Source organism: Eschrichtius robustus, chromosome 15, assembly GCF_028021215.1.
Source record: "Eschrichtius robustus isolate mEscRob2 chromosome 15, mEscRob2.pri, whole genome shotgun sequence".
Taxonomy (NCBI): Eukaryota; Metazoa; Chordata; class Mammalia; order Artiodactyla; family Eschrichtiidae; genus Eschrichtius; species Eschrichtius robustus.
Window position 1 is genome coordinate 15,743,049 of NC_090838.1, and position 27,678 is coordinate 15,770,726.

General features: G+C 40.9%; 1 protein-coding gene across 3 annotated transcripts in view; it reads right to left on the minus strand.

Annotated features, from left to right (window-relative positions):
- Positions 1-2,520: 2,520 nt before the first annotated feature.
- Positions 2,521-27,678, minus strand: part of LDAH (lipid droplet associated hydrolase) — a 94,180-nt gene continuing 69,022 nt past the window's right edge. For 2 of the 3 annotated variants that reach the window (XM_068564553.1, XM_068564554.1), the window contains 2 exons: positions 18,387-18,469; positions 2,521-5,936 (listed from right to left, as the gene is read on the minus strand). In XM_068564553.1, coding sequence (XP_068420654.1) covers positions 5,745-5,936; positions 18,387-18,469 — 275 coding nt within the window. In that variant the 3' untranslated portion in view covers positions 2,521-5,744. The remainder of the gene's footprint in view (positions 5,937-18,386; positions 18,470-27,678) is intronic. The other variant, XR_011076582.1, reaches the window with a different exon arrangement.

A 27,678-nucleotide genomic window follows, 5' to 3' on the forward strand; every position in this document is an offset into this window, starting at 1 on the left:
CCCACTTGGGGTGTTGCACAGGGTTAGCGCTCAACAAATAATAACCGCATACTTGGTAGTTGCTAATACCCAAACTCCAGAGGTTTTCTAATCATAGAAGAATGGAAGTAACAGTTGCAGCCGGACGGGCTGAAGAATGGGCCACGACGTGCCGTGGCCTTGCTAGTGCCAGATAGTGAACAGTCTATGTCCTGGAATCTGTCTGACCCAACTGTGCAGAGCAAGGCTGAGGAAATGCTTAAGGGATAAAATAGCAAGTCCATGTCATACGTCCAGTTACATATTCAGTTTTGAGGGACAAGGAGTCCCAGCAATGTGATTCCCTGATAGTCTGACTGACTGAGGGAACTGTATTTCTGGAGAGGTTGCCTATTAGGCAACCTATGCTATGTTGCTGCCTATGGCAGCAACTTTTATTAATTTAGGAAACAATATTTATTGACTATTCTGTGTGACAGGCCCTATTCTATAAGCCCTGAGAAAATAGAGACATGACCAGGGGACCGTGAGGGTTCAGACGGAGGGAGGGACGGGGGAGAGACAGAGAGAGACAGACAGAGAGAGACAGAGAAACAGAGAGACAGAGAGAGGACAGAGACAGACAGACAGAGGACAGAGAGACAGAGAGAGAGGACAGAGACAGAGAGGACAGAGAGACAGAGACAGAGAGACAGAGAGGACAGAGACAGAGAGAGAGAGGACAGAGAGACAGAGACAGAGAGACAGACAGAGACAGAGAGAGAGGACAGAGACAGAGAGACAGACAGAGAGAGAGGACAGAGAGAGAGGACAGAGAGAGAGAGAGAGGGAGACAGAGAGGACAGAGAGACAGAGAGAGACACAGAGAGAGAGGAGGTGGGGAGAGAGAGAGAGAGGCCACTCTGTGGGGCAGAAGCGGTTGTATTTTGGGGAAGGGTCGAGGCACGGGAACTCTCAAAGCTGGAGCGGTTTATCCCAAAGGTTCAGGGCACAGCACAAGTTTGGAGGAGCAGAGGGAAGTAAGTGCATCTGGAGCACCCGGTGGCCGTAGCAAAGCTGCCGAGACCGGAATGCGGGACTCAGCCCCAGCTCTGACCTGCACAGGCCGCTGCCTGATACGCACCCCGCACCCCAAAGCCGTGTCTGTTGTATCCTCTGTTCTTCTGACGCTACTCAGTTGTTCCCAACCCTCTCCTCTTCCCTTCCCCTGACAACCTGGCCTTCGCCGGCCCTCGCGTGACCACTTCCCCAAGCCTCCCCTCCTCTGGCCGCCTGCCCGCTGTCCCCTTCAGGAGGCAGCACGGTGCATGGGAAGGGCTGAAGCCGTGTCGCTGGGGCAGAGCCCAGCTGTCACTCAGTAGCTGTGAGGTCTTGAGCACGTCACCCGCTTGGCACCCTCGTGGTAACACACGACTGTGGGGCCTGAATGAGACGCTGTGAAAGTGCAGGGTGAGCAGCACATTCTTTCTCTGGACTTGTTCTCTTCTCTTCCAAACCCACCCAAGTTCCGCCTGTCCTTCTGGCACCAGGAGCAGCCCTGCCACACCCTCCCTCCAGCAGTTTTCTCTTTACAGAACTGCAGCAACCCGGAGCCTTCTCCGGCCCTCACCGTTTTGCTCTGGAGATGCCCTCAGCCTGCTGGAGAGGACAGACCCACGTCCCACATCGGCTCCCCACGTGGGCCACTGTGATCACTCCCCTACACCTCCAGGGCACAGAGGCAGGGCTCTCAGCCCCTTGGGAACGGAAATCTTCCCTGTCCTCGGCACTCCTACAGGAGAGCTTCTGCCTCAAGTCCTCAGAGATGTACCAGTTCACAGAGCTCACTCAGTCCCAGGCACTGCCTGTTCCTTAGGCCCCACCCAGCAAGGAAAGGAGAAGCCCAAGGACGTCTCTTCTCTCTGGCAAGAGGGGGCCAGGAACAAAGATGATGCCTCGTGTTATTTAAGAAACACTTTGCTTCCTACATCTTTTCAAAGGACTATAAGCTCCTCGAGGGGATGTTTGGGTGTCCTGGGCTGTGTGCGAGAGGCCTGCAATGGCCTGGGGTCAGAAAGCTGTATCAGGTGAGCGAGTGGCCTCCTTCACCAATATGAACCAGAAACGCTGAGACGATGAGAATCAAATTTCAGGCTGGGTGAAACAATGCAGAAGCTGGGATATCGAGGAGTCCTCCATTGCAACAAAGAGAAGAGAGTGTAAAAGACAAACACGTTTGCTATCCTTCTCCTTTAGGTACCATTTAATAGAGCATCTACCAGACAGGGTGCTAAATACTATATGCAAGACCTCGTTTGACCCCATTAAAGACAAACAAAAACCCTTCCGAAGTCCAAAAGCTAACGCAAGTACTTTTGTAGATGAGGGCCAGTAGGGGAGTGAAGGAGAGGGCTCAGGGAGGTTAAGCCTCTGAACATCACAAACCTGATAAATGACAGATCCAGGATTTGAACCCCAGTCTTCATTTACTTCCTAGAAGAAGTAATTCACTTTCTGGAAAAGAAGCAATAAGAGACAGATGCAGAAGGAGAGTGTGTTTTTTTGTTTTTTGTTTTTAAAAATAATTATTCGTATACATTTCAAAATCATCTCAAACTTACAAAAATGTTACAAGAACAAAGAACTTTCTTTTTCTCTGAACCATTTGAGAGTAAATTGACATAATGCCCCATGGCTCCCTGACACTTGTGTGTCTTCAGTACAAATAAGGACATTTTCCTACTTGTCCACAATACAACCAGTGAAATCAGAAAATTAACATTGGTCTCTTATCCCCATCTACTCTTCAGATCCCATTCAATGAAGTTTTGCAAACCGTCCTAACAGTTTTTTTTTTAATAACAAAAACATCTAATCCAGAATCAGGTATTACATTAAGTTGTTGTGTCTCCTCACGTCTGGAATTAAATGTAATTTTAATATAATGTAGGATATTGAAAAATCAAGCCGTTGGAGGTCACTGGCTCTCCAAGGGTGGAGTGGAGAGGCCAATGGTGAGAGGGCTGCTGCCTTGGACACCTGGCCACGAAAAACCACTGGGGCTGCCTCTGGAGATTCTCCCCCACAGTCCAGAGCAGACTGGGAACAAATGGTCATGATTTCCAGTTTAGGCCTTTCATTCAGCCCTAGATAATCCCAGATGAAGTTATTAAATCTTTGACAAGGGCCATTCAAGTGGCTGACTGGGATATACAGGCAGAAATGCTTCTGGAAAATGGATTTCATCCACTGCTTACCAACTTTAGTCTTTTATTTTTTATTATAATGATGCTTAATAATAATTATTATTAATATAGCCAGTCTTTATTGAGAAGATACTCTTAGTCAGGCATTGTGCTAAATGCTTTCATTTAATCATCCCATTGAATTCTTCAACAATATGAGGTACATATTATTAGGAATCCTATCTTATAAATGAGGACATTGAGGCATGGAGAAATTAGATGAAGTTGTCTAAAATCACACAGACAGTAAGGCCTCCAGAGTTCACATACCCTATCACCTCATACATATGCACGGAAACATTTTTGCTTAATTCCTAATGAAATAAAATGAACTTCAATCTCCTGAAATCTGATTCTTCCTTCCCTAAAAGAAGCACTGAGAAAGTGGCTTTTCAATTTAACAGAGAGACTCTGACCCGAGTCTAACTCAGGAGGATGCCAAGATTGTACCCCTCCTCCCCCAACACACAGAGATCAGGCCAGGCAAGGTCAGAAAGTGCGGGTAAAACACTTATTTTGAAAATTCATTTGGTGCTTAGATGATAAACAGGAAATTTACTTTATCATTTTACTTCTTATCATTTTTTAAGCTCTGGTAGCCTTTGGTTTATCAGACATAATTTCATACACGTGGACTCCTGAAATAGGAAGTAATGTTGTAAAGTAACGCTAAAAGAAAAGCTGGGCATGTTATTCTTCATTCCAGTGGCATGATTTACCCGGTACTTGCTTAAGTGCTTCGGGTTAGTACTATTGTGCATCTCCTGTATGCAAGGCACTTCAGAGCCATGAGACCAAGCTCCTAATATCAGATTTCTAGAAGGCCTCCCTACACAGTTGCCAATAAGGACTCTGTATGCAGCCTTGCCCCAGTGGCTTAGGCATCTACTGGCTCCTTTCTGGGGCCAAGAGCACTGCTTGCCTGGAGCTTGGCTCCTCCCCTCTGAGAAGTCATTTGCTCTGACACAGAAGCCACGCCAAAGGGTCATAACTCATACAACGCTCACCACTGGGTTGGCAGCATATCAGAGGTGAATCTTTCATCAGGGGGCTTTAGGTTTTGAGAAGAAGGACAACATCCCACTGTCCTTAACGAATGGGACACCATGAGGGATGTCCTCTAGGAGAAAATGGAATGTTTCTATCTATCATCAACCATCTCTGCAGTCAGCGGGACTTACTGGCTCCTAAGGTCCCAGGATTGAGTCAGTTTAGGGAAGGAAGCAATATTGTTAGCCCACTCTAGGCCAGAGAACAAGTTTCTTCTTTACTGGACCTCAAGGTGCCTGGAGAGGGTGAATTCACATAATTTAATGGGTTGTTTTGGTTCATTAGTAAAACAATTTCTTTCCAACTAACAAAACTAATGGAGAAATCATTTATGGTAATTCTCTATTCAGCAATTTAAAGATGCCCTTTCAAAAATTACTTACTAGAAGATTTTCAGAAGAAAAGAATCATAATGTAGCTAACAATCTATCCACAATGCCTTTATAGTACTTGGTTCACTGCTGGTCCTCAGTGGAGTTTGACTGAAAAAAATCACAGAAGGGGCAGTTGCATGTGGCAGGTACAAGGCTGATCTGGGACAGCCCAGGGCCTCCTCACCCTGGCTCTGGAGAAGAGCAGCCTGCAGGGAGCTCACAGCCAGAGCTTGCTGGCTGTCTGTGGAGGAAGGCAGAAATTGGGATCCTTCAATAACTCTTATTAGCTGTTAGTTGACCAGAGGAATGTCTGACGAGCTTTATTTGCTGACTACTGCAGGCAGACCGGGAAGTCACACTCCTCGGGAAAGGAGACAAGCAGTGCTTCCCCTGCCACTGGCTCTGCTGGGGCTTGTGCCACTGGCGGCCAGACAGAAGGCTGACTTGGTGGTTGGAGACATGCTGCAAGGTAGTAACAGGTGGGGTGTGCAGGCTGTTCTGATATCCAGTCTGATTCTGATGATCTCAGCCAAGACCTGTGCAAAGTTAGTCTGGGCTGACCTTCAGCTTCTGTCCTTAAGAGAGACCCGGGTCCACTGCTCATCACTTCCTGCTACTGGACTTGAGTGTATCCTTCTCGTGATCTCATATGCTTCACATATCCGACTACACACTTAACATTCACCGGTCTCTTACATTTTCTAGTAGGTCTTTCATAATTTTCTCTAGGGGAACCTATTCTACATTGTAACTCAATTAAAATCAACTAAATTTAGATTTCCTTTTGTCTGCAAGGATCTTGCCTACCAAAGTAAACTGTATGGTGCCACTGGGCATCTCGTGCAAACAAAAGAGACTATGTTTAGATCACTGTGTTCCCTGAGTCTTGGAAAATGTGTTGTTAATCCTATGGAATATTGATCAACTGTGTTTATTTCAGTCTGTAGCATGGGGAGCTGGGAGCTGATAGTTTTTAAGCCAAGAGGGTCTCACTTTTTTTCTCTTCTAATAACCAACATTAAAATTAAACATTTACCTACTAAGTACACTACTTACTACTAAGTACACCTACTGCCTTTATGTACTAGCTGTCAGTGCTTGCTCCTTGTGTCAGGATTTATATTTTGGACAGATCATCCTTTAGCCAGTCAGCTACCATGTCTGCCATTTCCTGGTAAAAATAGAGGATAAAATCATGAGGTATTTTTTTCTCACAGAGTCGAATATCTCCTTCTGGAAAATCTTTCTTCATGTCTTCATAGTACTCTTTTGGACACCAAGCATCTATAGTACCATAGTAAAATGTAAGCTAGAAGACAAGACAAAAACATTTTATTAGAAAACACTTCCCCTCCCAACACGGATATGACACCAGCAACCTGTAATGCTTTGAAAACAGCCCCTGCACCTGGCCCTATAAGCGAGTCCCAAGGCTCCCTCCAGAGAGTGGCTCTCTCAAGGCAGTGAGCTTTCATGGTTTATGGGAGCGAACCTTGGCATCTGATGGAAAGAAACCCATGTAGGGAGAGCCTGGTGTGATACATCACCCATGATTCACTAAAAGGACTCGCCAGCAAAGTTGTGTATGTTGAGGTTGAGATGGACACTGGAGAGATGGCCGATGAGGGCAAGGAAGAGTTATTGAGACATAATCACTGAGTAACTAGTAAACATTCATTATACACTTAATAGTTTTCATACAACCACATGCTAGGCATATGGGACATGTTTGTTGGATGTATGCAAAGATGAATCAGATGGACTCTGCTTCTTAATGTAGCAGATGAAATGTTATCAGAACCCTGAGAGTGTCTACGACATTTCTAGGAATAGGCTCCAGGTAGCAGGAGAGTGTGCTGATTCAGTGGGGAGGTGTTACAATCATACTTCAGGTGACAGCAAGCAGGCTGGATGGAGACAGAGCTTCCTCTGAGGCATTACTAAGACGCTTATTGACTACTGATCTGTACCAATCCCTGATACACATACACACACACGTTTATGCAGACACATATATGTATATACACATACAAATGTGTACATATGCACACATAATGTATACATACGTATGGGCACATAAGCATATATACACCACCTATGTATATATATATATATGTATATTTATGTGTATATACACATATACATTCATAAGCGTATACACACACACATCTTTATCTCTACGTCTAGCTCTAAGCTGCTGTTCTTCACTGAAAAACTATGTTCTACTTCTGTATTTCTGAAAAAAAAAAAAAAAGGCAACAAAAATGAAATCCTATTCAGAAGGGTACATACTGGTAATTTCTAACAAAAAAACCCAAAAACTAAATTTTAAGGCCCCTCTGACATCTGTTATCACTGAAAAAAAAGAGTTATGCCGTAAGTGGTTAGTTATAGTCACCTGTAGTTTCCATAACACACCAAATTTGTTCACTCATTCAAACACTTAATCATTAATCTATTCAGCAAATACTTATTGAGCATCTACTCTGTATTAGGAACCTGGAAAACAGATAATAAGACAGTCTCTGGGGGAGGGAAGGACTGGAGGCACCACGTACACAAGACAATTAGCCCGGATAAGGGCATCTGGTGGGAACCAGTGGGCAGCAAAGGTTCCCTAGAGCACTGATGTCCAAGTTGAGTCTTCAAGTTGGGGGAGCACACTGTGGGGAGTATACCAAGCAAATAAAAAGTATGAAGGAGTATGGCACGCTTGGGAATTGGAAGTAATTTAAAATGGCTGGGCTTCCCTGGTGGTGCAGTGGTTAAGAATCCGCCTGCCAATGCTGGGGACACGGGTTCGATCCCTGGTCTGGGAAGATCCCACATGCCGTGGAGCAACTAACCCCGTGTGCCACAACTACTGAGCCTGCGCTCTAGAGCTCGTGAGTCACAACTACTGAGCCCACATGCCATAACTACTGAAGCCCATGCGCCTAGAGCCCATGCTCCGCAACAAGAGAAGCCACCACAATGAGAAGCCCGCACACCACAACCAAGAGTAGCCCCCACTCGCTGCAACTAGAGAAAGCCCGCGCACAGCAACGAAGACCCAACACAGACAAAAATAAATAAATTAATTAATTAAAAAAAAAAAAGGCTGGAATATGGGAGATAAGTCTGGAGAGCTGCTGGAGAGAGATGAAGTCATGAACAGCCTCTGTGCCCCACTAAGGAGGTTGTACCTTGTTCTGAAGTCCACAGGAGCTAACAAAAGACTTCACACAATGAAGTGACGTGATTAAGTCTGTATGGTAGGAAACTTACTCCGGCTGCAGTGACGAAGAGATTGGAGGGGATCAAGCAGAGGCGGGAGGAGGATATGGGAAATACGTCTTATTGCCCACTGGATAATTTTCTACTTGGATCGTTGAATCCATTATCTGAATATGGACAGGTGAGATCACTCTTATAAAAATACCAGCTTTTATTACAGTAATGTTATGATGTAACCAACATTTAAAGAGATGGTTAATTAAAAAACACTTTAAAGAGGGGAATATTTAATGTAGTACTCCAGAGAGTCAATTACTAACAAATAAACTTTTGAGTTGTAGACTTATTCGAAAACACTTCATAGGGATTTTTCTGGCTTTCACCTGGGTTTTGGTTTTGAAAGCTGCAAAGGATCTGTGGCTCACAGATTTCTCACTGAATTTCCTCTTCCTACTCTCCTGGTTTTTGTCACTACAACCATTTCTGGGCATGCCAAAGGCCCCAAGCCACACTTCATTTTGCCAGGGCTCTCAGCAGTGTAGGAAGTTCCTTTTGATTCCTGGAGAACAGGAGAGCCTGGCAGTTGCCTGGTTCTTCCTCCTGGTGCCGGTCTCTCTAAAATGTTGCAACCTCACAACCAGTGGGGGACTATTCTGGCCAGTTGTGGAAAAAATAAATTTCTCAGAATTTCTCAGCAACCACCCTGCCACAGCTTCCCCTTGCAATACTGCTGCGAGTACAAGCTCTCCGCAGGCATTAATGATCTACCAATAGGGCTAATAACTTTAGATTCTCCCTAAACCACTCCCTACTCTTAGCACCAAGAATCCTTTAAATTATATCCAGGAAATAGCATCTGGAACAGTCATTATGCACAGTTGTTCAGCACTTCCTCAGAGTACGAAACAGTGTTGAGAAATCTAGAAATGCAAAATTCAGACTTGGGCTCCTGTCCATCAGGTCTGTTCCTCTGCTCCACTGCACTCTCTTGCCCGAAGACACTGGGACACTGAGAAGGGTACTCTGGAAGTCCTCACACCAGTACAAGCTATGGTGGTGAGGTCTTGTGAAAAACCCTAATACAAAAGGGTCAACTAGAAGGAAAGCAAGGCAGGAAAGACCTCCCCCAATGAAGTCTCTTAGACAAGGAGGAAAGCATCACTGTGGCACCTGCTGTTACTTTGTGCCTAACTCTTCGAAGACTATTTCTATGGAGCGTTTCCTTTTCAGTGAGGCAATTACAACTGGAACTGTCTCTATTGAGAAGTCCAGCTTGATGAGCCTTAGCACTGGGGAAATGCCATTCCTTCCCTCATGCATGAAGGTATCAGACAGTTGAGCAGGAGTAGTAAATATGGATTACAGGAACCCACCCCTACCTTCAGGTGTCAAGAGACAAGTCCTGTCCAAGCAGTTATGGGGCACGCGCTGCCCAAGGCATACGCTAGGAACCTCAACACAAAGTGACGTCAGTGTTCAAGACGGCGTAACAATGAGGATCACAGATTTCCCATATGTTCATCTGATTTTACCTCTCATTCCTCCATACTGTAATCATTTTGAGGGGGCTGTATTTGGTTACGTTTCTAAGTGATAGTGGGGTAAGGTCTTTTTGTTTTGTTTTACATTGTTTTTTTAAGTTCTTCTTCAGAAGAAGGGCTCTGTAAGAAAATCTTGGCTTACAAGTCAAACACGTGGTTATTTCTATTGCCTTTACATACACTGGCTCAAGATACTTCCTGATCCCTACAGATTACAAGTCACAGGCAATAGATCTGAACAGAGGACTCTGCACCTGTAACCTGAAACAGGAAACTGGAAAAGTATGGGGTGTGTGGTGGTAGTGGTGGGGGACGGGGAAGGACAGGTGAGGTAGAAAGAAAGAAATAATCGGACACCAAAGCATAGTGGTGAAGAGGGTACACTACTACTACGTCGATATGTAAAAATGACTCACAACAAATAATGATGACCTGATGAAAACTGAAAATGATTTGCCAGGCTCTATGCTAAGTTTTGTGTTCACTGAGTCCTTATAATAATATTCTGAGGAAGGTATTTTATTCCTGTTTTACAGAAAAGGAAACTTAGGCTTAGAGAGACTAACTTGCTTAAGTTGAAACAATTAGTGAATATAACCCAGTGAAAAACTGAGTTATAAATCCAGGGATGGCATTCCTAATCAGTACCTTTTACTACTATTTACAATTAAGAATAAACTGAACCATGGTGTGAAAACACAAACCTGAAGGCTGAGAGGTCTTAAACTGGTTATGAAAACTACCTGAATGTGACAATCACCGACACGCACAAAGTTGATGTGTACAGTTCTTCTGGGGTGCTGCATGCCATGGGGGTGATGAAAATACTGGAATTGTTAACCAAGGATCTCAGGTTATCAGAAGGATGTTTAAATCAAATGTTTACAAGAAAAGAAATTATTTCCTATAGTTTATTTCTCCTTGGCACTTGCTTTGATATGCATGAGAGTTGATAAAGAGTATACATTATTGAGATGGAAATTATTCTATTTCCAAATTGTTATGTTAAGTAATCGTTTCTCTATTAAACACAACATTTAATTTTCTCAATTCTAGATTTTGATTGCCCAGGATTTTGCTTTTCTCTGTGTACCTTCTACAGTAAGGTGGAATTATGGTTACTGTGATAACCACAGTTATCACAGATATCACAGTTATCACAGATAGTTATCACAGATAGTTATCACAGATAGTTATCACAGACAGTTATCACAGATATCACAGTTATCACACATAGTCTCTGTGCTCACAGGTATATTTTCCTTTAACTCTTCAGTTGCCCCTAAGGAGACATGTCCCTGTTGAAATGTCCCTGCAAATTGCTGCAGCTTGCCCCCATAGAGTAGCCACAGTTGTCTTTTCCAATGGCTTTTTTTTTTTTTTTAAACTTTTTGCTCCTGAAACTGCAGATTCCCAGCATTTCCACCCAAAATGACTCTAAACCTATCTCCCATCTGGCACTGGCTAAGTGGTTGAAATTCAGAAGTAAGACAGCTCTGCCCTGGAGAAGCTCCAGCGTAGCGAAGAACTCAGGCATGTACAAGCTGGCCCTTAAACACAACAGGCAGAGAGAGGTATGAACAAAGTACGGTAGGAGCCAGAAGCAGGAAAACCTGACTTCTGCCCTGATTGATGCAACAAAGCTTTGTTTTAGTATACACTGAGTTGCTGACTTTTATGCATTACTAATAGAGGATTTATTTTAAGAACAAAAGACATATTAGAAACCACCTTATGATACAAGTTTATATATTTGATTTAGCTAATAACTAACAAAAATCACTTCCAATGGTATATCAACATCTTAAAATATTAAACATGAAAAAAGCCACACACAGAAGTCTCTATCTGGTGATAATAAATATTATTCAGCTATAAAAAAGGAAGGAAATCCTGCCATTTGCGACAACATGGATGGACCCTGAAGGTATTTTATGCTAAGTGAAGTCAAACAAATAAAGACAAATATTGTACGATCTCACTTACATGCGGAATCTAAAACAAAAAACCAAATTCACAGAAACAGAGAACAGACTGGTGGTTACTAGTGGCAGGGGGTAGGGGGTGGAGGAAACGGGTGAAGGTGGTCAAAAGGTATAAACTTCCAGTTATAAGATAAATAAGTTCTGGGGATGTAATATACAGCATGGTGACTATAGTTAACGCTATACTGTATATTTGCAAGTCGTTAAGAGAGTAGACATTAAAAGTTCTCAGCACAAGAAAAAAAAACTGTAATTAAGTGAGGTGATAGATGTTAATTAAACTTGTGATAATCACTGGGCAATATATACATGTATTAAATCATTACGTTGTACACTTTAATACAATGTTATGTGTCAATTCTATCTCAATAAAACTGGAAAACAAAATCTCTATCTGAATTACTTCTTTCTATTCAGTCGTCGACGGGGACTACAGGAATTGCTGCACAGGAGCGACAGGCTGCTGCTTCCACCCTCCCCGCCAAGTCAGACACTTAAGCCTCGACCCTGCAACCTTAAAGGAAACCTGTTCTGTAACATAAGCATCTCCTTTCAGTTATTTGAAAATCCCATCCCTCTCAGGAACAGAGAGGTAGCAGTCACAAAGCTTTAACAGTTCACTGCAGCCTTTCTGAGCAACCATTTTTAAGAACTTGAACAACTGCTGAAGACAGGGAGATAGTTTAGAAAATTCATTTTCCGACTTACCTTGTTTCCTTTCTTTCTTTTATCTAGAACTGGCTCAATTACCATTCTTAAAAAAATGAGAATTAGGGCTTCCCCGGTGGTGCAGTGGTTAAGAATCCACCTGCCAATGCAGGGGACACGGGTTTGATCCTTGGTCCAGGAAGATCCCACATGCCGCGGAGCAACTAAGCCTGTGTGCCACAACTACTGAGCCTGCGCTCTAGAGCCCGTGAGCCACAACTAATGAAGCCTGCGCACCTAGAGCCTGTGCTCCGCAAAAAGAGAAGCCACTGCAATGAGAAGCCCGCGCACCGCAAGGAAGAGTAGTCCCCGCTCACCGCAACTAGAGAAAGCCTGCGTGCAGCAACGAAGACCCAAGGCAGCCAAAAATAAAATAAATAAATTTATTTTTTAAAAAAGGGAATTAAAATCCCTAAAAATTAAAAAAAAAGTGGCTGAGGACAGAGGTGAACACACAATCCTTCACAAGCACCGAGCCCTGCTCCCCCTGAAAGCATCTAGGGGAGCAGTGGGAACTGGGTGCGAAAGGAGTAGGAGGTCCAAGCGGGTTAGAGGCTGGGCTACTCTCCAGTAGCTGGAACAATCATGCATCAAAAGCCCTGCAAAGTGGGGCTCTCTTCTTTCTGCACGATTCAAGTGTAAAGGGCCAGAACCTGCTCATTCCCAAACGGAAGTCACTGCTCCTTCCAGAGTAACTAGCTTCGTCTCTTTCTTACCTGGGTCTGGAGTGAGAAGCTGACCCAAGGCATCTATCTTCCTCTGGTGAGGCAGCAGAGTATGAGGCACTGGGAGCAAATTTATCCTCCTGTGCTTCTGTTTCTCCCTGGTTATATGCCTCAGGAAACTGGCAGACGTGCTGGGAAGGGTCTTGCTTAACTAACTTAGAGAAATGGCCAATTCCAGTTCATCTGAATTCTCCGTACTGGGCCCAAGTCCTGGTAAAGTTTAAGTACTACTGTGTCTTCCTTCACTGCTGTTCCTATACAACATCTCCCTTAGGCATTTTATGGGAAGCAGTGGCCAGAATGGGACTGGGGCATTCCAGGGTCACTTGGCTACATATTTAATATTACCAAAATCTTTCATTATAGAATGAAAATATCTGAAGGGGTGTGCAGGGGGAGGAAAAGTTAGGCAAAGTCTTTTTAAAGTACTCAGAGGCATATCTAGGATATAACTAACTTTGTAATAATAATAATAAACTTTCATTGAATGCTTAGTACATGCCAGACACTCTTGCAAGGTCTTTATATGAATTGCATATAGCATTATAGTTTTGGAACAACTGTATGAGAGTAGATAGTATTATTAAACCATTTTATTGATGAAGAAAGGAGACACAGTGAGGCCAAGCAACTTAACCAAGGTCACGTAAGTAAGCACATGGTGGGGCTGCAGTGTGAACCTCGGGCTGTGCCTCTGAAGACTCTGCTCCCCGCTACGCTCCTCCCCCTCCGATCACGCTCCACTAGAACACTCAAGCGTATGCTGACACGAAGGAGTGCCTAAAATGAAGCGCTCAAGGTCAAAGTGATTGAGATACAAACAAACCTATCTATTTCCGGGATGATTATGATATTCTGAACAGGCTTCAAATTAAACAGGCAGAGCTAACACAATCAGTTTCAGACCGAGGTTGGCGGAAAGGCAGTCCCGGTGAGCTGGTCCAGAGAGCACATCCTATGCTCCACTAAGCGGGACGTGTGCATGTCCGAAGGATTTGCATGCCCCGATCTGCAAACAACTGTGCAAGGTTTGCTTGTTCCCAAAGGCAACATGCGCCTCTGGGCTCAGGCGGGCTAAGCAGGATGGGGAGAGCCGTAGCAGAGGGGTCCTTGTTCCTGAGGACACCCTGCCCCTTTCCCAACCACACTGCTGGCCCCGGGCTGGCCCTCTGGGGGCAGGGGCAGCACCACTTTGCAGGAAGTCCTTCCACCGCTGCCCACCTTCATCAGAAAGCAGCGTCTCACGTGCTCTCGCTGGGAACAATTTCAGACCCCTATTGACTGATAGTGAAGCTCAGATTTGGTCTGGCAGTAGCACATACCAGCTGTTTCCATAAGCCTAGGCCAAGGATGGTCACGGCAGTTTAGAATTTCCCTCCTGAGTGAGTTTTAAATGAAAACGTCAAGTTTCTAAACCAAACACTAATTCACTTTTCTTTGAATGAGAATACATCCCCTTATAGCTGAGAACAATGACAGAACGGGAATGCTGACCTCCTATTTGCCTCAGACACACCAGGTGCCTCATAATGCAGAGCATACCTCAGCGGCTCCCAGAAGGATTGGGACTGGGGTGGTGAAAATGTACAGTTGATTCTCTTACTTTGGTTTATTCCATCCTGGTTCTCATTCCCGTCCCTCCCCCTTCCATTTCCGCCTTATTCATTAGTTCCTCTCCTTCCTCCCAACCTTTAAATTGTGTTCCCAAGGGTCAACCTTTAGATGTATTCTCTCCTTATACCACATACTTCCTTGGGTTACTATTTCCATGCTCATGACTCCAAATATATCCTCATCATTCCCAAATCAAAATTCAGCCCAGATTTCTCTTCTAGGATTCACACCCATATATCCAGCTACCTGCCAGACATGTGTCCCCCTGGATGTCCCACAGGTATCTCAAACAAAAGTACCAAAATGAACTACTTTCTCAACCAGCTCCCACAACTTGCTGGCACCTCTCCCATATTCCCTATCTTGTTACAAAATCCAAATACAGAGAAATAATCTTAGACTCCATCTCCATTCTCTCATGTCCTATGAGTACTAAGTGTCTTTGATTCTACTTCCTAAATCTTTCCAAATTCTACCCGTTCTTCATCCCCAATTCCACTGCCTTCGTTCTTGTAAAAGTCTTCTAAAGAGTTTTCCCACTTCAAATTTCATTCTTTTCCAACATTCTGATACACATTTTCCTTAGTCTAGCCACATTCCTAGGACTAACTGATATGAACTGGCACCTCTGAACTGGCTGTTTGTTCACAGATGGCATATGTTCTGATGGGTCAGTGGTTATGTCATATGGTTGTCAAACATTGTATCACCCTGATTATTACCCCTTCCTTAAATCCTTCAATGGTTCCCTAACAACTCAAAATAGCCTCTTTAGTGTAGCATATCATGGCTTCTTGTTCTCAGGCCAGTGCCCAAACCACAATACCATGCTCCCTAACCTTTTCTAGTGCCTCAAAGCAACTTCTTCACCGGGGATCTACAGGTCCACGCAGTTTCATGGGTAGATGCAGTGGCAGTTGAGGGGAGCGGAGTAATGTAAACTTGGATGGGAAAAAGAATATATCATTTTTTTTGCTAACCTCTAACAATAACTTAGTATTTCCTTCAATTATGAATACAGGCAACAAACCACAGAAATATTAGAAATACCTATCTTTTGTCATCTATAAAATTACTGAAATTTTCAAATTACAGTAAAATTGTTTTAAGTAACTAAAAGTTTATACACATCACTACATATTTACAATAGTAATTCTGACTGCTATTATATCTCATTATTTAGTTTGTTAATAAAGATGCACAAATTATATATCACAAATTTGCTTTTAATATATTTTGGTAACTATACTTCAATATATTTTTTTTGGGTAATCCCGTGTATTTATTTCATGCACTTTAAAATATTATTCTGAGAAGGAGTCCATACACGACACAGCCAGAGAGATCCATGGCACAAAAAAGGCTTAGAATCTGTAACAGCTTTCCTGTCCATCCATCTAGTATACATCTATTGATTGTTCACCAGGTATCATGCATTGTGCTAGGCCACAGGGATACCAAGATGAGAAAAACCTTCAAGGTGGGTGAGAGGGGAAAACCGACTGTTTAAATACTGTGTGATAAATGCAATATTATAACTTTACATATAACTTTACAAATTTTCTGAAGGCTTGTATTTGGGCAGAAATGAGACAGAGTATCCTTGACTAGAATATCTAAAGTAGGGATATGTCTAGTCTTGGGAACTGATTTTCAAGTCTGACTAATTATCAGGGTTGTTTGGAAGGCAGGGGAAAATGCCCACTATTTTGCTAGAACTATGTGCCCTTTTAACTTTCCTTACTTTCTCAAGCAGACTGAGACATATGTTGATTCAACTTTTACCAATATTAAATTACAGCATGTTTCCATTTTTTTCATTACAGAAACAAAAAAATTGCAATAAACTTCCTGTCTTTCTATACCTCGTTTCACTTAGGAATTGGAATTGTATTATTCTAGTGGAGAGTTCAAACTTAGCTGGTAGAAAGGACATTCAATTAATCGCAGGTAGTTGTGCATCATTAAACTCAACAATGCCTTGCTTTCCCAAACTCCACAAGTACATGTCATGCTATCTTAAAAACAAAATAAAACCATTCCCTGTAGTTGGAAAAGTTTAGTCCTGTGACCGTGGGTTAATATCAACCTTGAAATGCCTGCCATCTACCATTATACCCCCATATTTCTCCCACAAAAGTTTCAGTAAAGTACGGTCCTGACATGGTTACCACAAGCAGCCCTCTATCTGGGAATGATTACACTTGCATATGGATTTAACTTAGGACAGGAATAAGTTAGCACCTTCCTTTGACCTCCTTCTGAGCACAACATACAAACAGAATCCAGGAATGATGAGTACTTTACAGCAGCTGGCTTCCACAGGTGGTAAGACGGGCTTTGACACATGATGGGTCTAGTCATTCAGCAAGTGTGATTTTTGGAAATGAGCATCTGCCAGTCTTATTATTAACTGGGAACTGAGTTGTTTTTATGAACTTCCAGCCTTGAGAACTTAAGCACAGCTTTGAAACAAATTCACTTATAACTTAACTAAAAAATAAAATACTGTTTTTCTTGCATTTTCACATACGTCAATGAGTGGAAACAGTTGAAAGCCCTGGAAAGAGGGTCCTTATGAGGCCCCAACCTCCCCCATTCAGCTAATGAGGGTTTCCTCTGTCTTCAAAATTTCAACCTCTGGCCAATTGCTATTTTAGAAATATGATGACCACTATGGCCATAAGACAAACACAGAATGGCACTTTCAAAAGTCCTCTCTAGGTGAAGCTACGGATAGATCGATATTCTAAAAATATTTTTTTAAGAACATATACATTTCTTGCTTTAAGATAATTGTATTGGGAAGTTATAGAAATATGAATTAACACTATAGGCAAGTTTAAGTCAAATGTCTCAAAGTTTATGAAGAGATTCTAAACCCAGCAGGATACCTAAGATTTTACTTGCAGATTGTAGGTTCCTGGGCCCTGTAAGAGTGGTCACTCAGTGGGGCTCGTTTCATTGCAGCCAGCAGATGTCACGGTTCAGCACTGGACTGCAAAGCTCTACATTAGCACAGTCCAACAGAAATACAAAGGCACACAGGTAATTTCAAAATTTCTAGTAACTACATTTTAAAAAGTATAAAGGAATGAATGAAATTGCTTTTAATAATATATATTATTTACCCCCACGTATCTAAAATATTATCATTTCAACAGCTAATCAATATAAAAATATTAATGAACTATTTTATTTGTTTTTTTGGTACTAAGTTTCTGAAATCCAATGTGTATTTTACACTCATGGCACATTTCAATTCAGAGTAGCCACAAATAACCACATGTGGCTAGTGGTTACCGTGTTAGATGGTACAGCTCTATCCTATTCAGGATGGACAGAGAGATAAATGATGTCATGGGAGTACCAGGGCCACCTTAATTCTAGGGTGCTTAGACATATTCTAAACCATGGCCCCTCACAGTTTCAGAAACTGTGCTTCCAAATACGCCTGTGTTAAGATTCTAGCACTTACAGCAGCAACTCAAAAATGCTAAATATTTCAATTGTTGCCTTTCCGCACCTGCTTGTATAGAAAACTCGCCTTGGTGTCAGCTGGGCATTCCTACTCTAATGCATTGGAGAATAAGAAAGACGGGCTCACTGGATCATCAGATCATAGGAATGTTAGTTCTTTTCCAACGTTTCACTTATATTTTAATATAACTCATTTTTTCCATAAATATTATTGAGAGTCTTTTCAGTACAAAGCTCTAGAGATAAGTATCGATTCTAAAAATAAACCCAACAAAAACAGGTGGTAAAACATATTTAAGTAACTATGCAGTCAGCTTTACTTACTTTCTATGCAACTTTCAAGGACTGCCTTAATGTTAACTAGAAGTAGAACTTGATCTGAAAATTACAAACCCTTGAGGTCTTACAGATTCTAACCAACTCTAGCCTTTCATCCTCAGTAAGTATTTCTGCCCATCTACTTACTTCCTTGTAGCACTAAAGTGATTACCTTAGATAAATGTTCTTTTATGGTTTCATTGTCTCTCTTCACCACCTCCATCATTTCTTGGCTCCCAAGGTAGGCAGCATTAACTACATTAAAAAAAAAAAAAAGGTAAACACTTAGAATATATAGAACAAACACAAATGTCAAATTAATTGTAGTATATTCCTGTTTTACTCTTTTCTTTTGCCAAGTGCTATGTGATGTGAGATATTAGTGAGGCCAAGAGAGGCATGTGAGTCAGTAACATGCACTGTCACCGGAAACAAGAGCATGACCTGTGGAAGAATCTCTCTCACCCTCACCTGGCTTTCTCAATAGCAACGTTAGCAGTATGATGGCCTAATGTCAGATATCACAGCAGACGTGTGTAATCATACCCGATCAAGGCATTTTTATGATTTAAGGATTAGAATCACAAATTTTGATAGATAAATCATGAATAACAGGGAAACCACACATAGTTACGAACATGAAACCATCTTAATAATTTTAAAAAGGACACAACTAAAAAGAATGTTTATTTTAAAACAGGTTTAAATGATCTTTAAGAGTTGCTTATAAGGGTTAGTTCTATTATACTGGCTGCAGAATGAGCAGAGTGACCCTCATTTTCAAGATGTCAAATGACTGAGAAAAAGGAAGAAAGCCAGAGATAACATGAATTTATGTGATTTTCTGGTACTACTACACAAATTTTCATTTGATTCTTTGTGCCTTGAATTCTACTTTGATTGGTGTTATTATTGTTACTTTGCTTTATTTTTGGCATCATCTGCCTATTTGTCTTTTATTTTTAGTCTTTTGCCATTTTGTTTTAAGTATGTCTCTTGAAATCGTAAGTAGATTTCTTTAAAAACAAAATTTAAAGTCTCTCTCTCTTAAATAAAGGGACTTAACATACTTACGTATATTGATATAAAAGATATTTGGTCTGACTCCAGTCAGTAGGCAGAATAAAGTAAATAATAAAATTCACAGCAGAAATTAATGAAAGAGAGACCAGAAAAACAATTGAGAAACTAAATGAAACTAAAAGTAAGTTCAATAACTGATAAATCTTTAGCCAGACTGATCAGGAAAAAATGTGAGAAGACATAAAACATTACCAGTATCAGGAAAGAGAAATGACAGCCCTTCAGATAATACAGATATCAAAAGGATAATCAAGTAATTTTGTGGACAACTTTATGTCACGAAATTCAATAACTTAGATGAAACAGCCAGTCTGCCCAAAGACACAAATTTGAAGCTCACTTAACAATAAATAGATAACCTCAATCATATTATATCTATTAAAGAAATTAAATTTGTAATTTAAAGCCTCTCCACAAAGAAAACCCAAGGGCAAGATGAATTCATTGGTCCACTCTACCAAACATTTAAGGAAGAAATAATATTGATTTTAAATAAATTCTTCCAGAAATGACTACACATATATAGATATTTAATTTTTGACAAAGGTAGCATTTCAGAGCAGCAGAGAACAGGTGGTCTGTGGTAGGCAGAATTCCCAGATGACACAAATACTCCTTGCTCTTTTACAATCCTCCCTTTTGAGTGTGGGTGAAACCTGTTGAGTATGATGACATATTACTCCCATGACTAGGTTATGTTATAAAGTTGAGACGACTTTAAGGGAGATTATCCCAGTGGACCTACCCTGATCACACGAGTCCTTCAAAATTTGAGTTCTCTCTGGCTAGTGGCAGAAGAAGAAGTCACAGATTCAAAGCACTAAAAGGACTAAATGTACCACTGTTGGTTTGAAAACGGAGCTCATGTGAAAAGGACCTGAAAGTGACCTCCAGGAGCTGAGAGGGACCCCTGGCTGACAGCCAGCAAGAAAATGGGGACTGCAGTCAAAAAGCCACATGAACTGGATTCTGCCAACAACCTGAATGAGCTCAGAAGTGGACTGTGGGATATGCAGGGGTATAAAAGAGGCTTCTGAGATCCAGGCAATGGTGATCCTTGAGCTGGGTGGGAGTTACATGGGAGTTTGCTTTCTGATAATTCATGGAGGTAAACATTTATGTCTTAAGCACTTTTCTGTAGTGTTATTCTTGAATTCGAAAAAATATAAACATTCAAAAAACTTGTAAGGAATCTTACATTTCTAAAAGTAAATTTTTCCTCAGGGAATGTACCTCACCTCACCTTTATTCTTATTCTTGTTTTTCCTGGTAATTTCCCATCTAAGTGTACTTTTTTGTTGTTTGTTTTTAGAAAGTAGAATACCAGTGTCCTTTCCAGTAATAGCTCCAAGGAAGCAATTATCTTTTTCTTTCCTCAAAAATGCTCATAACACAGCACAGTGGTCAGAAACAATAATACTAAATAGAAGTGTAATTTCCTAAGGGGAAAACACATTTCTCCTGGCAATGACTATTGACAGCATTCCTGGAAACCCAGCAGAATTCACAGTTTCAAGCACCATAGTGAAGGAAATATCTAGGAGCAGGAGTAATGGAAACAAAACACGAAGGGAAGAGAATGATTTAGAAGAATGGTACTTATTTACTTTTATTTCATTAAAAATCTAAATACAGGTGTAATAAAAACCTCACTGAGTCTAATGTTCTATTTTATTTGCTACCATCTTCTTCTGAAATCTGCTTAGTGTTTAAATATCACTACAGGACATCAACTCACAGTGGAGTGGCTAAGGAACGAAATGAATGAGGGCTAAAGTTGGAAGACCAATAGGACATTCACCTCACGGGCTAAATGGTACCACTAAATTCTCCAAGTACGCATAATCTACAATAGAAGGCTGCCTCCAGTTTAACTCAATCACCTATCTTGATGCCATTTTGTCTGTCTGGAAAATTCCTAACTCATCTTCAAGTCCAAATTCATTCGTCTTCTCCCTTACTTATCTAGGTAGAACTAATTTCTCCTTTTCTTGGTACCATTCCTGACCTGTATCTGTATTCATAACAGTCGTAACTGTGATATGTTAAAATTCTTCACATTTATCTCCCCTACCATGCTATATAAATATATATATATATATATAAATATAAATATAGCAGCAGCTATATTTCATTTATTATTCTCTCCAGTGATTATGCAAGTGCTTGGTTCATGGCAGCTGTGAGTTAAGGGTTGTTAAATAAAATAAATGGGAAGGGACTCGGCCAGTGTTTTTCTTTTTTGGGGCGGTAGGAGGGAAACGGGTCATGAGGAAAAACCTGCTGCCTTCCTTGAAGTGGTGCAAGAGCTGACGTCACAAGAGAGGCCAGAACACTGACATGGTAAGCCAAGCTGGCAGGTACTGGTATAAAACTGGGACAAATCATTGCAGGCAAGAGTGGCAATCTAAGAGCTTCTGTTGAGACTGGCCCCAAACTAGGCCACATAAAGCACTGGCCATAGCAGTGAGGGAAAATGCAGAGGGAAGAAAAACCACAATTAATGATACAATAGGAGGTTTGGGGGAGATGTATGAACAGTTTTCTGAAGTAGAACTTGGGGGTTGGAAGGCAAGTTGTCCTGCTGTTTTGGTGGTATGTGATCCAGTGCCATTAGCACAGTTTCACAGTAGAAATGCCCCAGTTTGTTCAGTTTTGCCTTTATATTGGGGAGGGAGGGTTGATGGTGCTGAAGCAAAGGGAATTACTTGAACTGGGCACAGTTTAATTAGGGCAGGTGAAATTTGGAGGTAGGAAATCTCCCATACATGGGTGTGTACACTGCAGTGTAAAATGTGATTGTTACTCCTGGTCTGTTCTGACCAAGATATTATTTCTAGTCATTTTAATTTTCTTTAAAATGGTTGTTAGGTTCTGTATGTCCAAAGTATGCCATAAGGTTTCAGGGCTTGTGAAGCCCAAAGACATTCTGGAGGGGACGTGGCTGTGGTGGACTTTAGTTATGGTGAAGAGGATGGAGTTAACTATCTAGATTACTAGTTAACTAGTATGGATGGAGTTAACTAGCTAGGTGTTTGGTAGGTCCATGGAAGGTGAGTAGGTAGGTAGGTCCAAGACCATCTTGAAGTAGGGATGTAGTAAATACTAGGACCTACCCAAAAGCCAATAAAAAACCCCTCATTTCCTTGACTAGAGACATGGGAAAGTCAAAACATATGGCTTTTCCACATCCCTTATAGCTAGGGATATGGCCTAGTTTTGGCTACTAATGTAGAGGCAAGGTTCCTGGGGAAGGACTTCTCTTCCTAAATAAGGCAAAGTCTCATCAGGAATAAGCCTGTGCTTTTGCCCCATTTTCCTTAATTCCATCTGAATGTCAGACATGAGGCCTAGAGTAGCAGAAGTCATCATGTGATCATGAGATGACGAGCATGAGGATAAATGTGCTGAGGACAAAGAGTGGAAATCTAGAAAGAACCCGCATCCTTGATGGCACTGTTGAGATACTATTTGTCTCTGGACTCTCCCCTTTATATTTCTTGGTGCATGAGAAAAATATCAATAGATCCCTATCTGTTTAGGCCACTGTAATTTAGTTTTCTGTTATCTATAGCCAAACTCAGTCTTAGCTAATAAAAGCAAATAAAAACCGGGTCTCTGGATTTTCTGGGTGTTTTTGGTTAACAGGGGTTGATGTTGTTGTCAACTTCCTATCAGATTCTGGTACTTGAGTAGGGGAGCAGGGTGGCATCAAGCCTTATCTATACATACTAGATCTTCCCTATAGGAGGGAAGAGGTAGGAGCTGACTGCAGAAAAGCCGTTCCAAGGATAGCCCCTCCTAGCACATCTTCTAACTGGCCCTGAGGCTGGCAAGATGTTGCCAAATGTAGAGGAGTTAGGTGCGAGCCAAGAAGGGCTGCATGTTAGCAAAATTCTTGGGGCTGAGGACAGACTGTGAAACTGGATAGTCCTGGAGATGTGAGTATCCCATACTCCAGCAGAGCTCCGTCCAGAGCTGCTCAGGCAAAGTTAAGGCTAGGCAATCAAGAAGCATAAACCAGGAGAGTTTGTCAGAAGTTAAGCAGGACTACACATGCTCAGAAACCCAGATGAAGTCTTACAAGGGCCAGTTCTTTGGTAGGTCTTTATTTTTTTCCCGATCGTTTTCTACCATTTCTATTTGTGCCAATTGTGGCTTTTAACAACGTGAAAACCAGATCTAAAAAAGTAATTCTCCCATTCTAAAATTTCTGCGTAATTTGGAGTGTTTACTATTCACATATGTTTCTCCATAAGCCAAGACTTTCGTTATTATAACCATTGATTTAGTCTGCAAACAGATAGTCTTATCTATGTGACACTGAGTTCACCAAAGTGAAACACACAACTCAAGGTGTATGATTTTTTAAAAAATAATACAACTTTTTAGAGTGGCAGATAATTTAAAGATATATATATATATATATATATATATATATTTCTATAGAAAAAAATAATAAAACCTTCACTGAGTCATTTACTTCTAAACTAGAGATGATATTCTAGTACTGTATCTAATCACCTTTTGCCCTAAATCCTAATACTGACCACACACACTCAAAATCTTTTCTTTCATTGCTGAATTTTAGGCTAAACTTCTATGAATAACTAAAGCTGAAGTTGGCTTTTATAAATGGATTTTCCTAAGCTACACACATAAATGAGAGAATAGGTAACATGGCAGTCTGGTTTTGTCTTATTCAAAATATTATTCTGGGATTAAGTAAAAAATATTCTGAGAAGAAATTTGTGATTTTTTAGTGAAGCTTATGTGTCAGTTCATTGAATAGTTCTGTTCATTTCATATCACTGTACATGTTTTTAAAAGTTATTTCCACATTGATTAAGGAAAGGAAAGATTATGAAAGTGTCTTTTACAAGAATGTATGCAACAGAAGTAACGTAATCTACCAGGAATGCCCTTTGTCTGCACTATGTTTTTCTAGTTAGGTAACTGAAAGGAATTAAAACATCAATTTGGCCTAACAAAAAGACCCTAAAATATTTTTTAACGTTAATTATCTTGACCTGTGATACTGCTAAGCTAAAATATATTTGCTTTTAGCTTTGATCAGAAAATCCAATTCAGCTCTCTTAGTGAAAAATTTATTTCTCATGAAACAGAAGAACATCTATTCTAAAGAAAATAGGTAGTAGCAAATATTCCAGAATTAAAATTAAAGAAAAAAACCATATATTTTCTTTAAAAATAGCATTCAAAACAATCTAGTTGTATCAATTGAACTGATGAACACTGTGGTAAAGTTTATAAAGTATCCTAATTGAATTAGGGCTACTCTATCCTGAATGCTGGATAGGAAAGGATGTTTTACTCACTCAGTCTGCTGAATAAGGCTAATACACAGCATCTCAGCCTATAAGAAGCACCATTTTTGCCAAGGACAACAGCATTTGAAATACTTGAATACTTTGGTTCCTTGAATTTTTCAGACCTTACTACAATAAAAAAAATATGTGTATAAGCTAAAGGATACAGAAAATCAGTTTCTCTCCAGATAGGTCAGGATTTATTATCCACTACTTGGACTGGCAAACTTCCTCCATTTGTTTCCATAAGATTTCTACTGAAGCACAGACATTACATAATGTGAAAACACCCCAAGTTCTCCTAAAAGTCAAACTGGTCGTTGTCTGGATGACAGTCAAGCCACAGAGAAGCAGGTCTGGAGGAGGAAGGTCCGGATGGCATAGATTTGACCACTGAAAATGATCTCAGACCTGGTATTCCTTTCCCCTGATGACCCCTCTCTTTGTGTAACGTGAAAATCATGTCACCAACTCAAGTGACTGGTTTGAATATCGATTACCCTTCACCATTCATGGGATACAAGCTCGGGAGGAGTGCACTAATCATCCACAAGGGCCAGGGTCTTATCTGATGAGTATCAGTCCCTCTCCGCGGGGGCCTTCTAGCATTTGTCATAAGCAAGGGAAAAGGAATCACTAGAGGGATGGCCAGGGTAAGCCTGGGTAAAGGCAGGTTCTGTGGTAACTGTTGCAAGAGGAGGCAGGGGTGACACGGGACCCAAAGGGGAGAGGTATAAAGAGGCCGGCTAGAACGATTGCAATGCTTGCTTAAGGGTTAGCCTACGGTCACTACTAGGAGATTGTACTAAGTACCCATGCAGAGAATAAACCAAGAACACAAAGCAGCAAGAAGACAGGTAATTCTTGCCTCCTTTCTCTTTACCCAAGGTTATACAGACAGGGTGGGTAATGGGGAAACAAAAGAGACTATTGAAGTACTAGTTACTTGGATATCAGAAAGGCAGATCCAGAAGGGAGAGAAGAGAAAATCAGAGAAGGAAAGGATGTCAGAAACATAAGGGCTGTGCTCCAAAAGTTTGTTTGCAAGTTGGTTGTTTGGAACAGAGATAAAGCAGTGTGGCTGAGTGTTTAGTCTGGTCTAAAAGTCTATTTTGCACACAATATAACTACTATGGGAAAGAAATCCCAGGGTTCCCCAAGCAACAATGCAGCTGGAAGGCTCTGGTTGCCTTGAGTCAGGGAGGGGAATGTGTCCTATGTCCAAACTGTCTTGCTCCTTGATGCCTGCACTTGGGGCTCCAGGAAGACTCAGTAAGAGGTCAATCACTGAAGCTGAAAGGAAGATTCCTTTCTCTCAAGTGCAGCTTATGGAGCCTACTTCTTAAAGAGGGTGTTTACAATTCTGCTGTAGAAAAACTGAAAAAAAATCTTTATATAAGGAACCATTTTAATGAAAAAACATTAAACATGTCATATGTCATATGTGATGTGTTATATAGTCACTAAATATATATAGAAAAACAAATAAAACTTTCTTATATCCCATGTGCTGATTTGGGTTTAGAAAATATTTCTAAAGAGGTAGAAGGAAAGTACAGGTAGCTCCCTATCTAATGCCTATCAGAAACCCAGAAGTTTTGGGTGGAGTGTTCTATAAATGTCTATTAAATCCTGTTGGTTGGGGCTTCTCTGGTGGCGCAGTGGTTGAGAATCTGCCTGCCAATGTAGGGAACACGGGTTCGAGACCTGGCCTGGGAAGATCCCACATGCCGCGGAGCAACTGGGCCCGTGAGCCACAATTACTGAGCCTGCGTGTCTGGAGCCTGTGCTCCGCAACAAGAGAGGTCGCGATAGTGAGAGGCCCGCACACCGTAATGAAGAGTGGCCCCCGCTTGCCACAACTAGAGAAAGCCCTCGCACAGAAACGAAGACCCAACACAGCCATAAATAAATAAATTAATTAATTAAAAAAAAATCCTGTTGGTTGATACTGTTGCTAATTTATCTATATCCTTGCTAATTTTTTCTGTTCTATTATTCTACTGATTGTTGAGAGAGGGGTGTTTAAGCGTCCAACTATAATTGTGCATTTGTCCATTACTCCTTTCAGTTCTATCAGTTTTTGCTTCATATATTTTGCTGCTCACTTGTTTCGTGCATACACATTTAGAATTGCTATGACTCCTTGGTAAATTGAAACTTTTATTATTATTATTATGTATTGTCACTCTCTGTTCCTGGTAATTTTCTTTGCTATGAAGTCCACTTTATCTGATATTAATATAGTCATTACTGGTTCCTTTTGATTAATGTTTGCATGATGTATCTTTTCCCATTCTTTTACTTTCAGTCTACCTATACGATTATATTTTAACCAAGTTTTCTGAAGACAGCATATACTTAGGTTATGTTTTTTAATCCACTTTGTCAATCTTTATCTTTTAATTGGTATATTTTGACCATTTACATTTAATGTAATTATCGGTATGTTAGAGCTTGTATGCCATTTTATTATCTGTTTTCTGATGGTTGTCTGTTTTCTATTTCTCTGTGTTCTTTCTCTGGCCTTCCTATATTTTTTACTAAATGTTTTAGAATTCTATTTTGATTTACCTATAGTGTTTTGGAGTATGTCTCTTTTTATAGATTTTAAAGTGGTCATTCTAGGTATTACATTATATATGTAACTTAATACAGTCTACTGGTGTTGACATTTTACCAGTTCAAGTGAAGTACAGAAGTATATTACTTCCCTTTATGTTATTTTACCCTCCCCTATTTATAATATAATTGCCTTAAATACTTCTTCTGTATACACTTAGATCATATCAATGTTATAATTTTTGCTTCAATTGTTAAACATAATTTAGAAACCTCAAGAGGAGAAGGAAAATGTAATTACCCACATTTTTTCTTTCTGTTCTTTCCTTTCTAAATGTTTCAAGATTCCTTCTTTGATCATTTATTTTCAGTTTAGAGAACTTCCTATAGCTATTCTTTTAGGATACGTCTGATAGTTACAAATTCCTTTAGCTTTCCTTCATTGGAGAGTGTCTTAATTTTCTCTTCCTTCCTAAAGCACATTTTTGC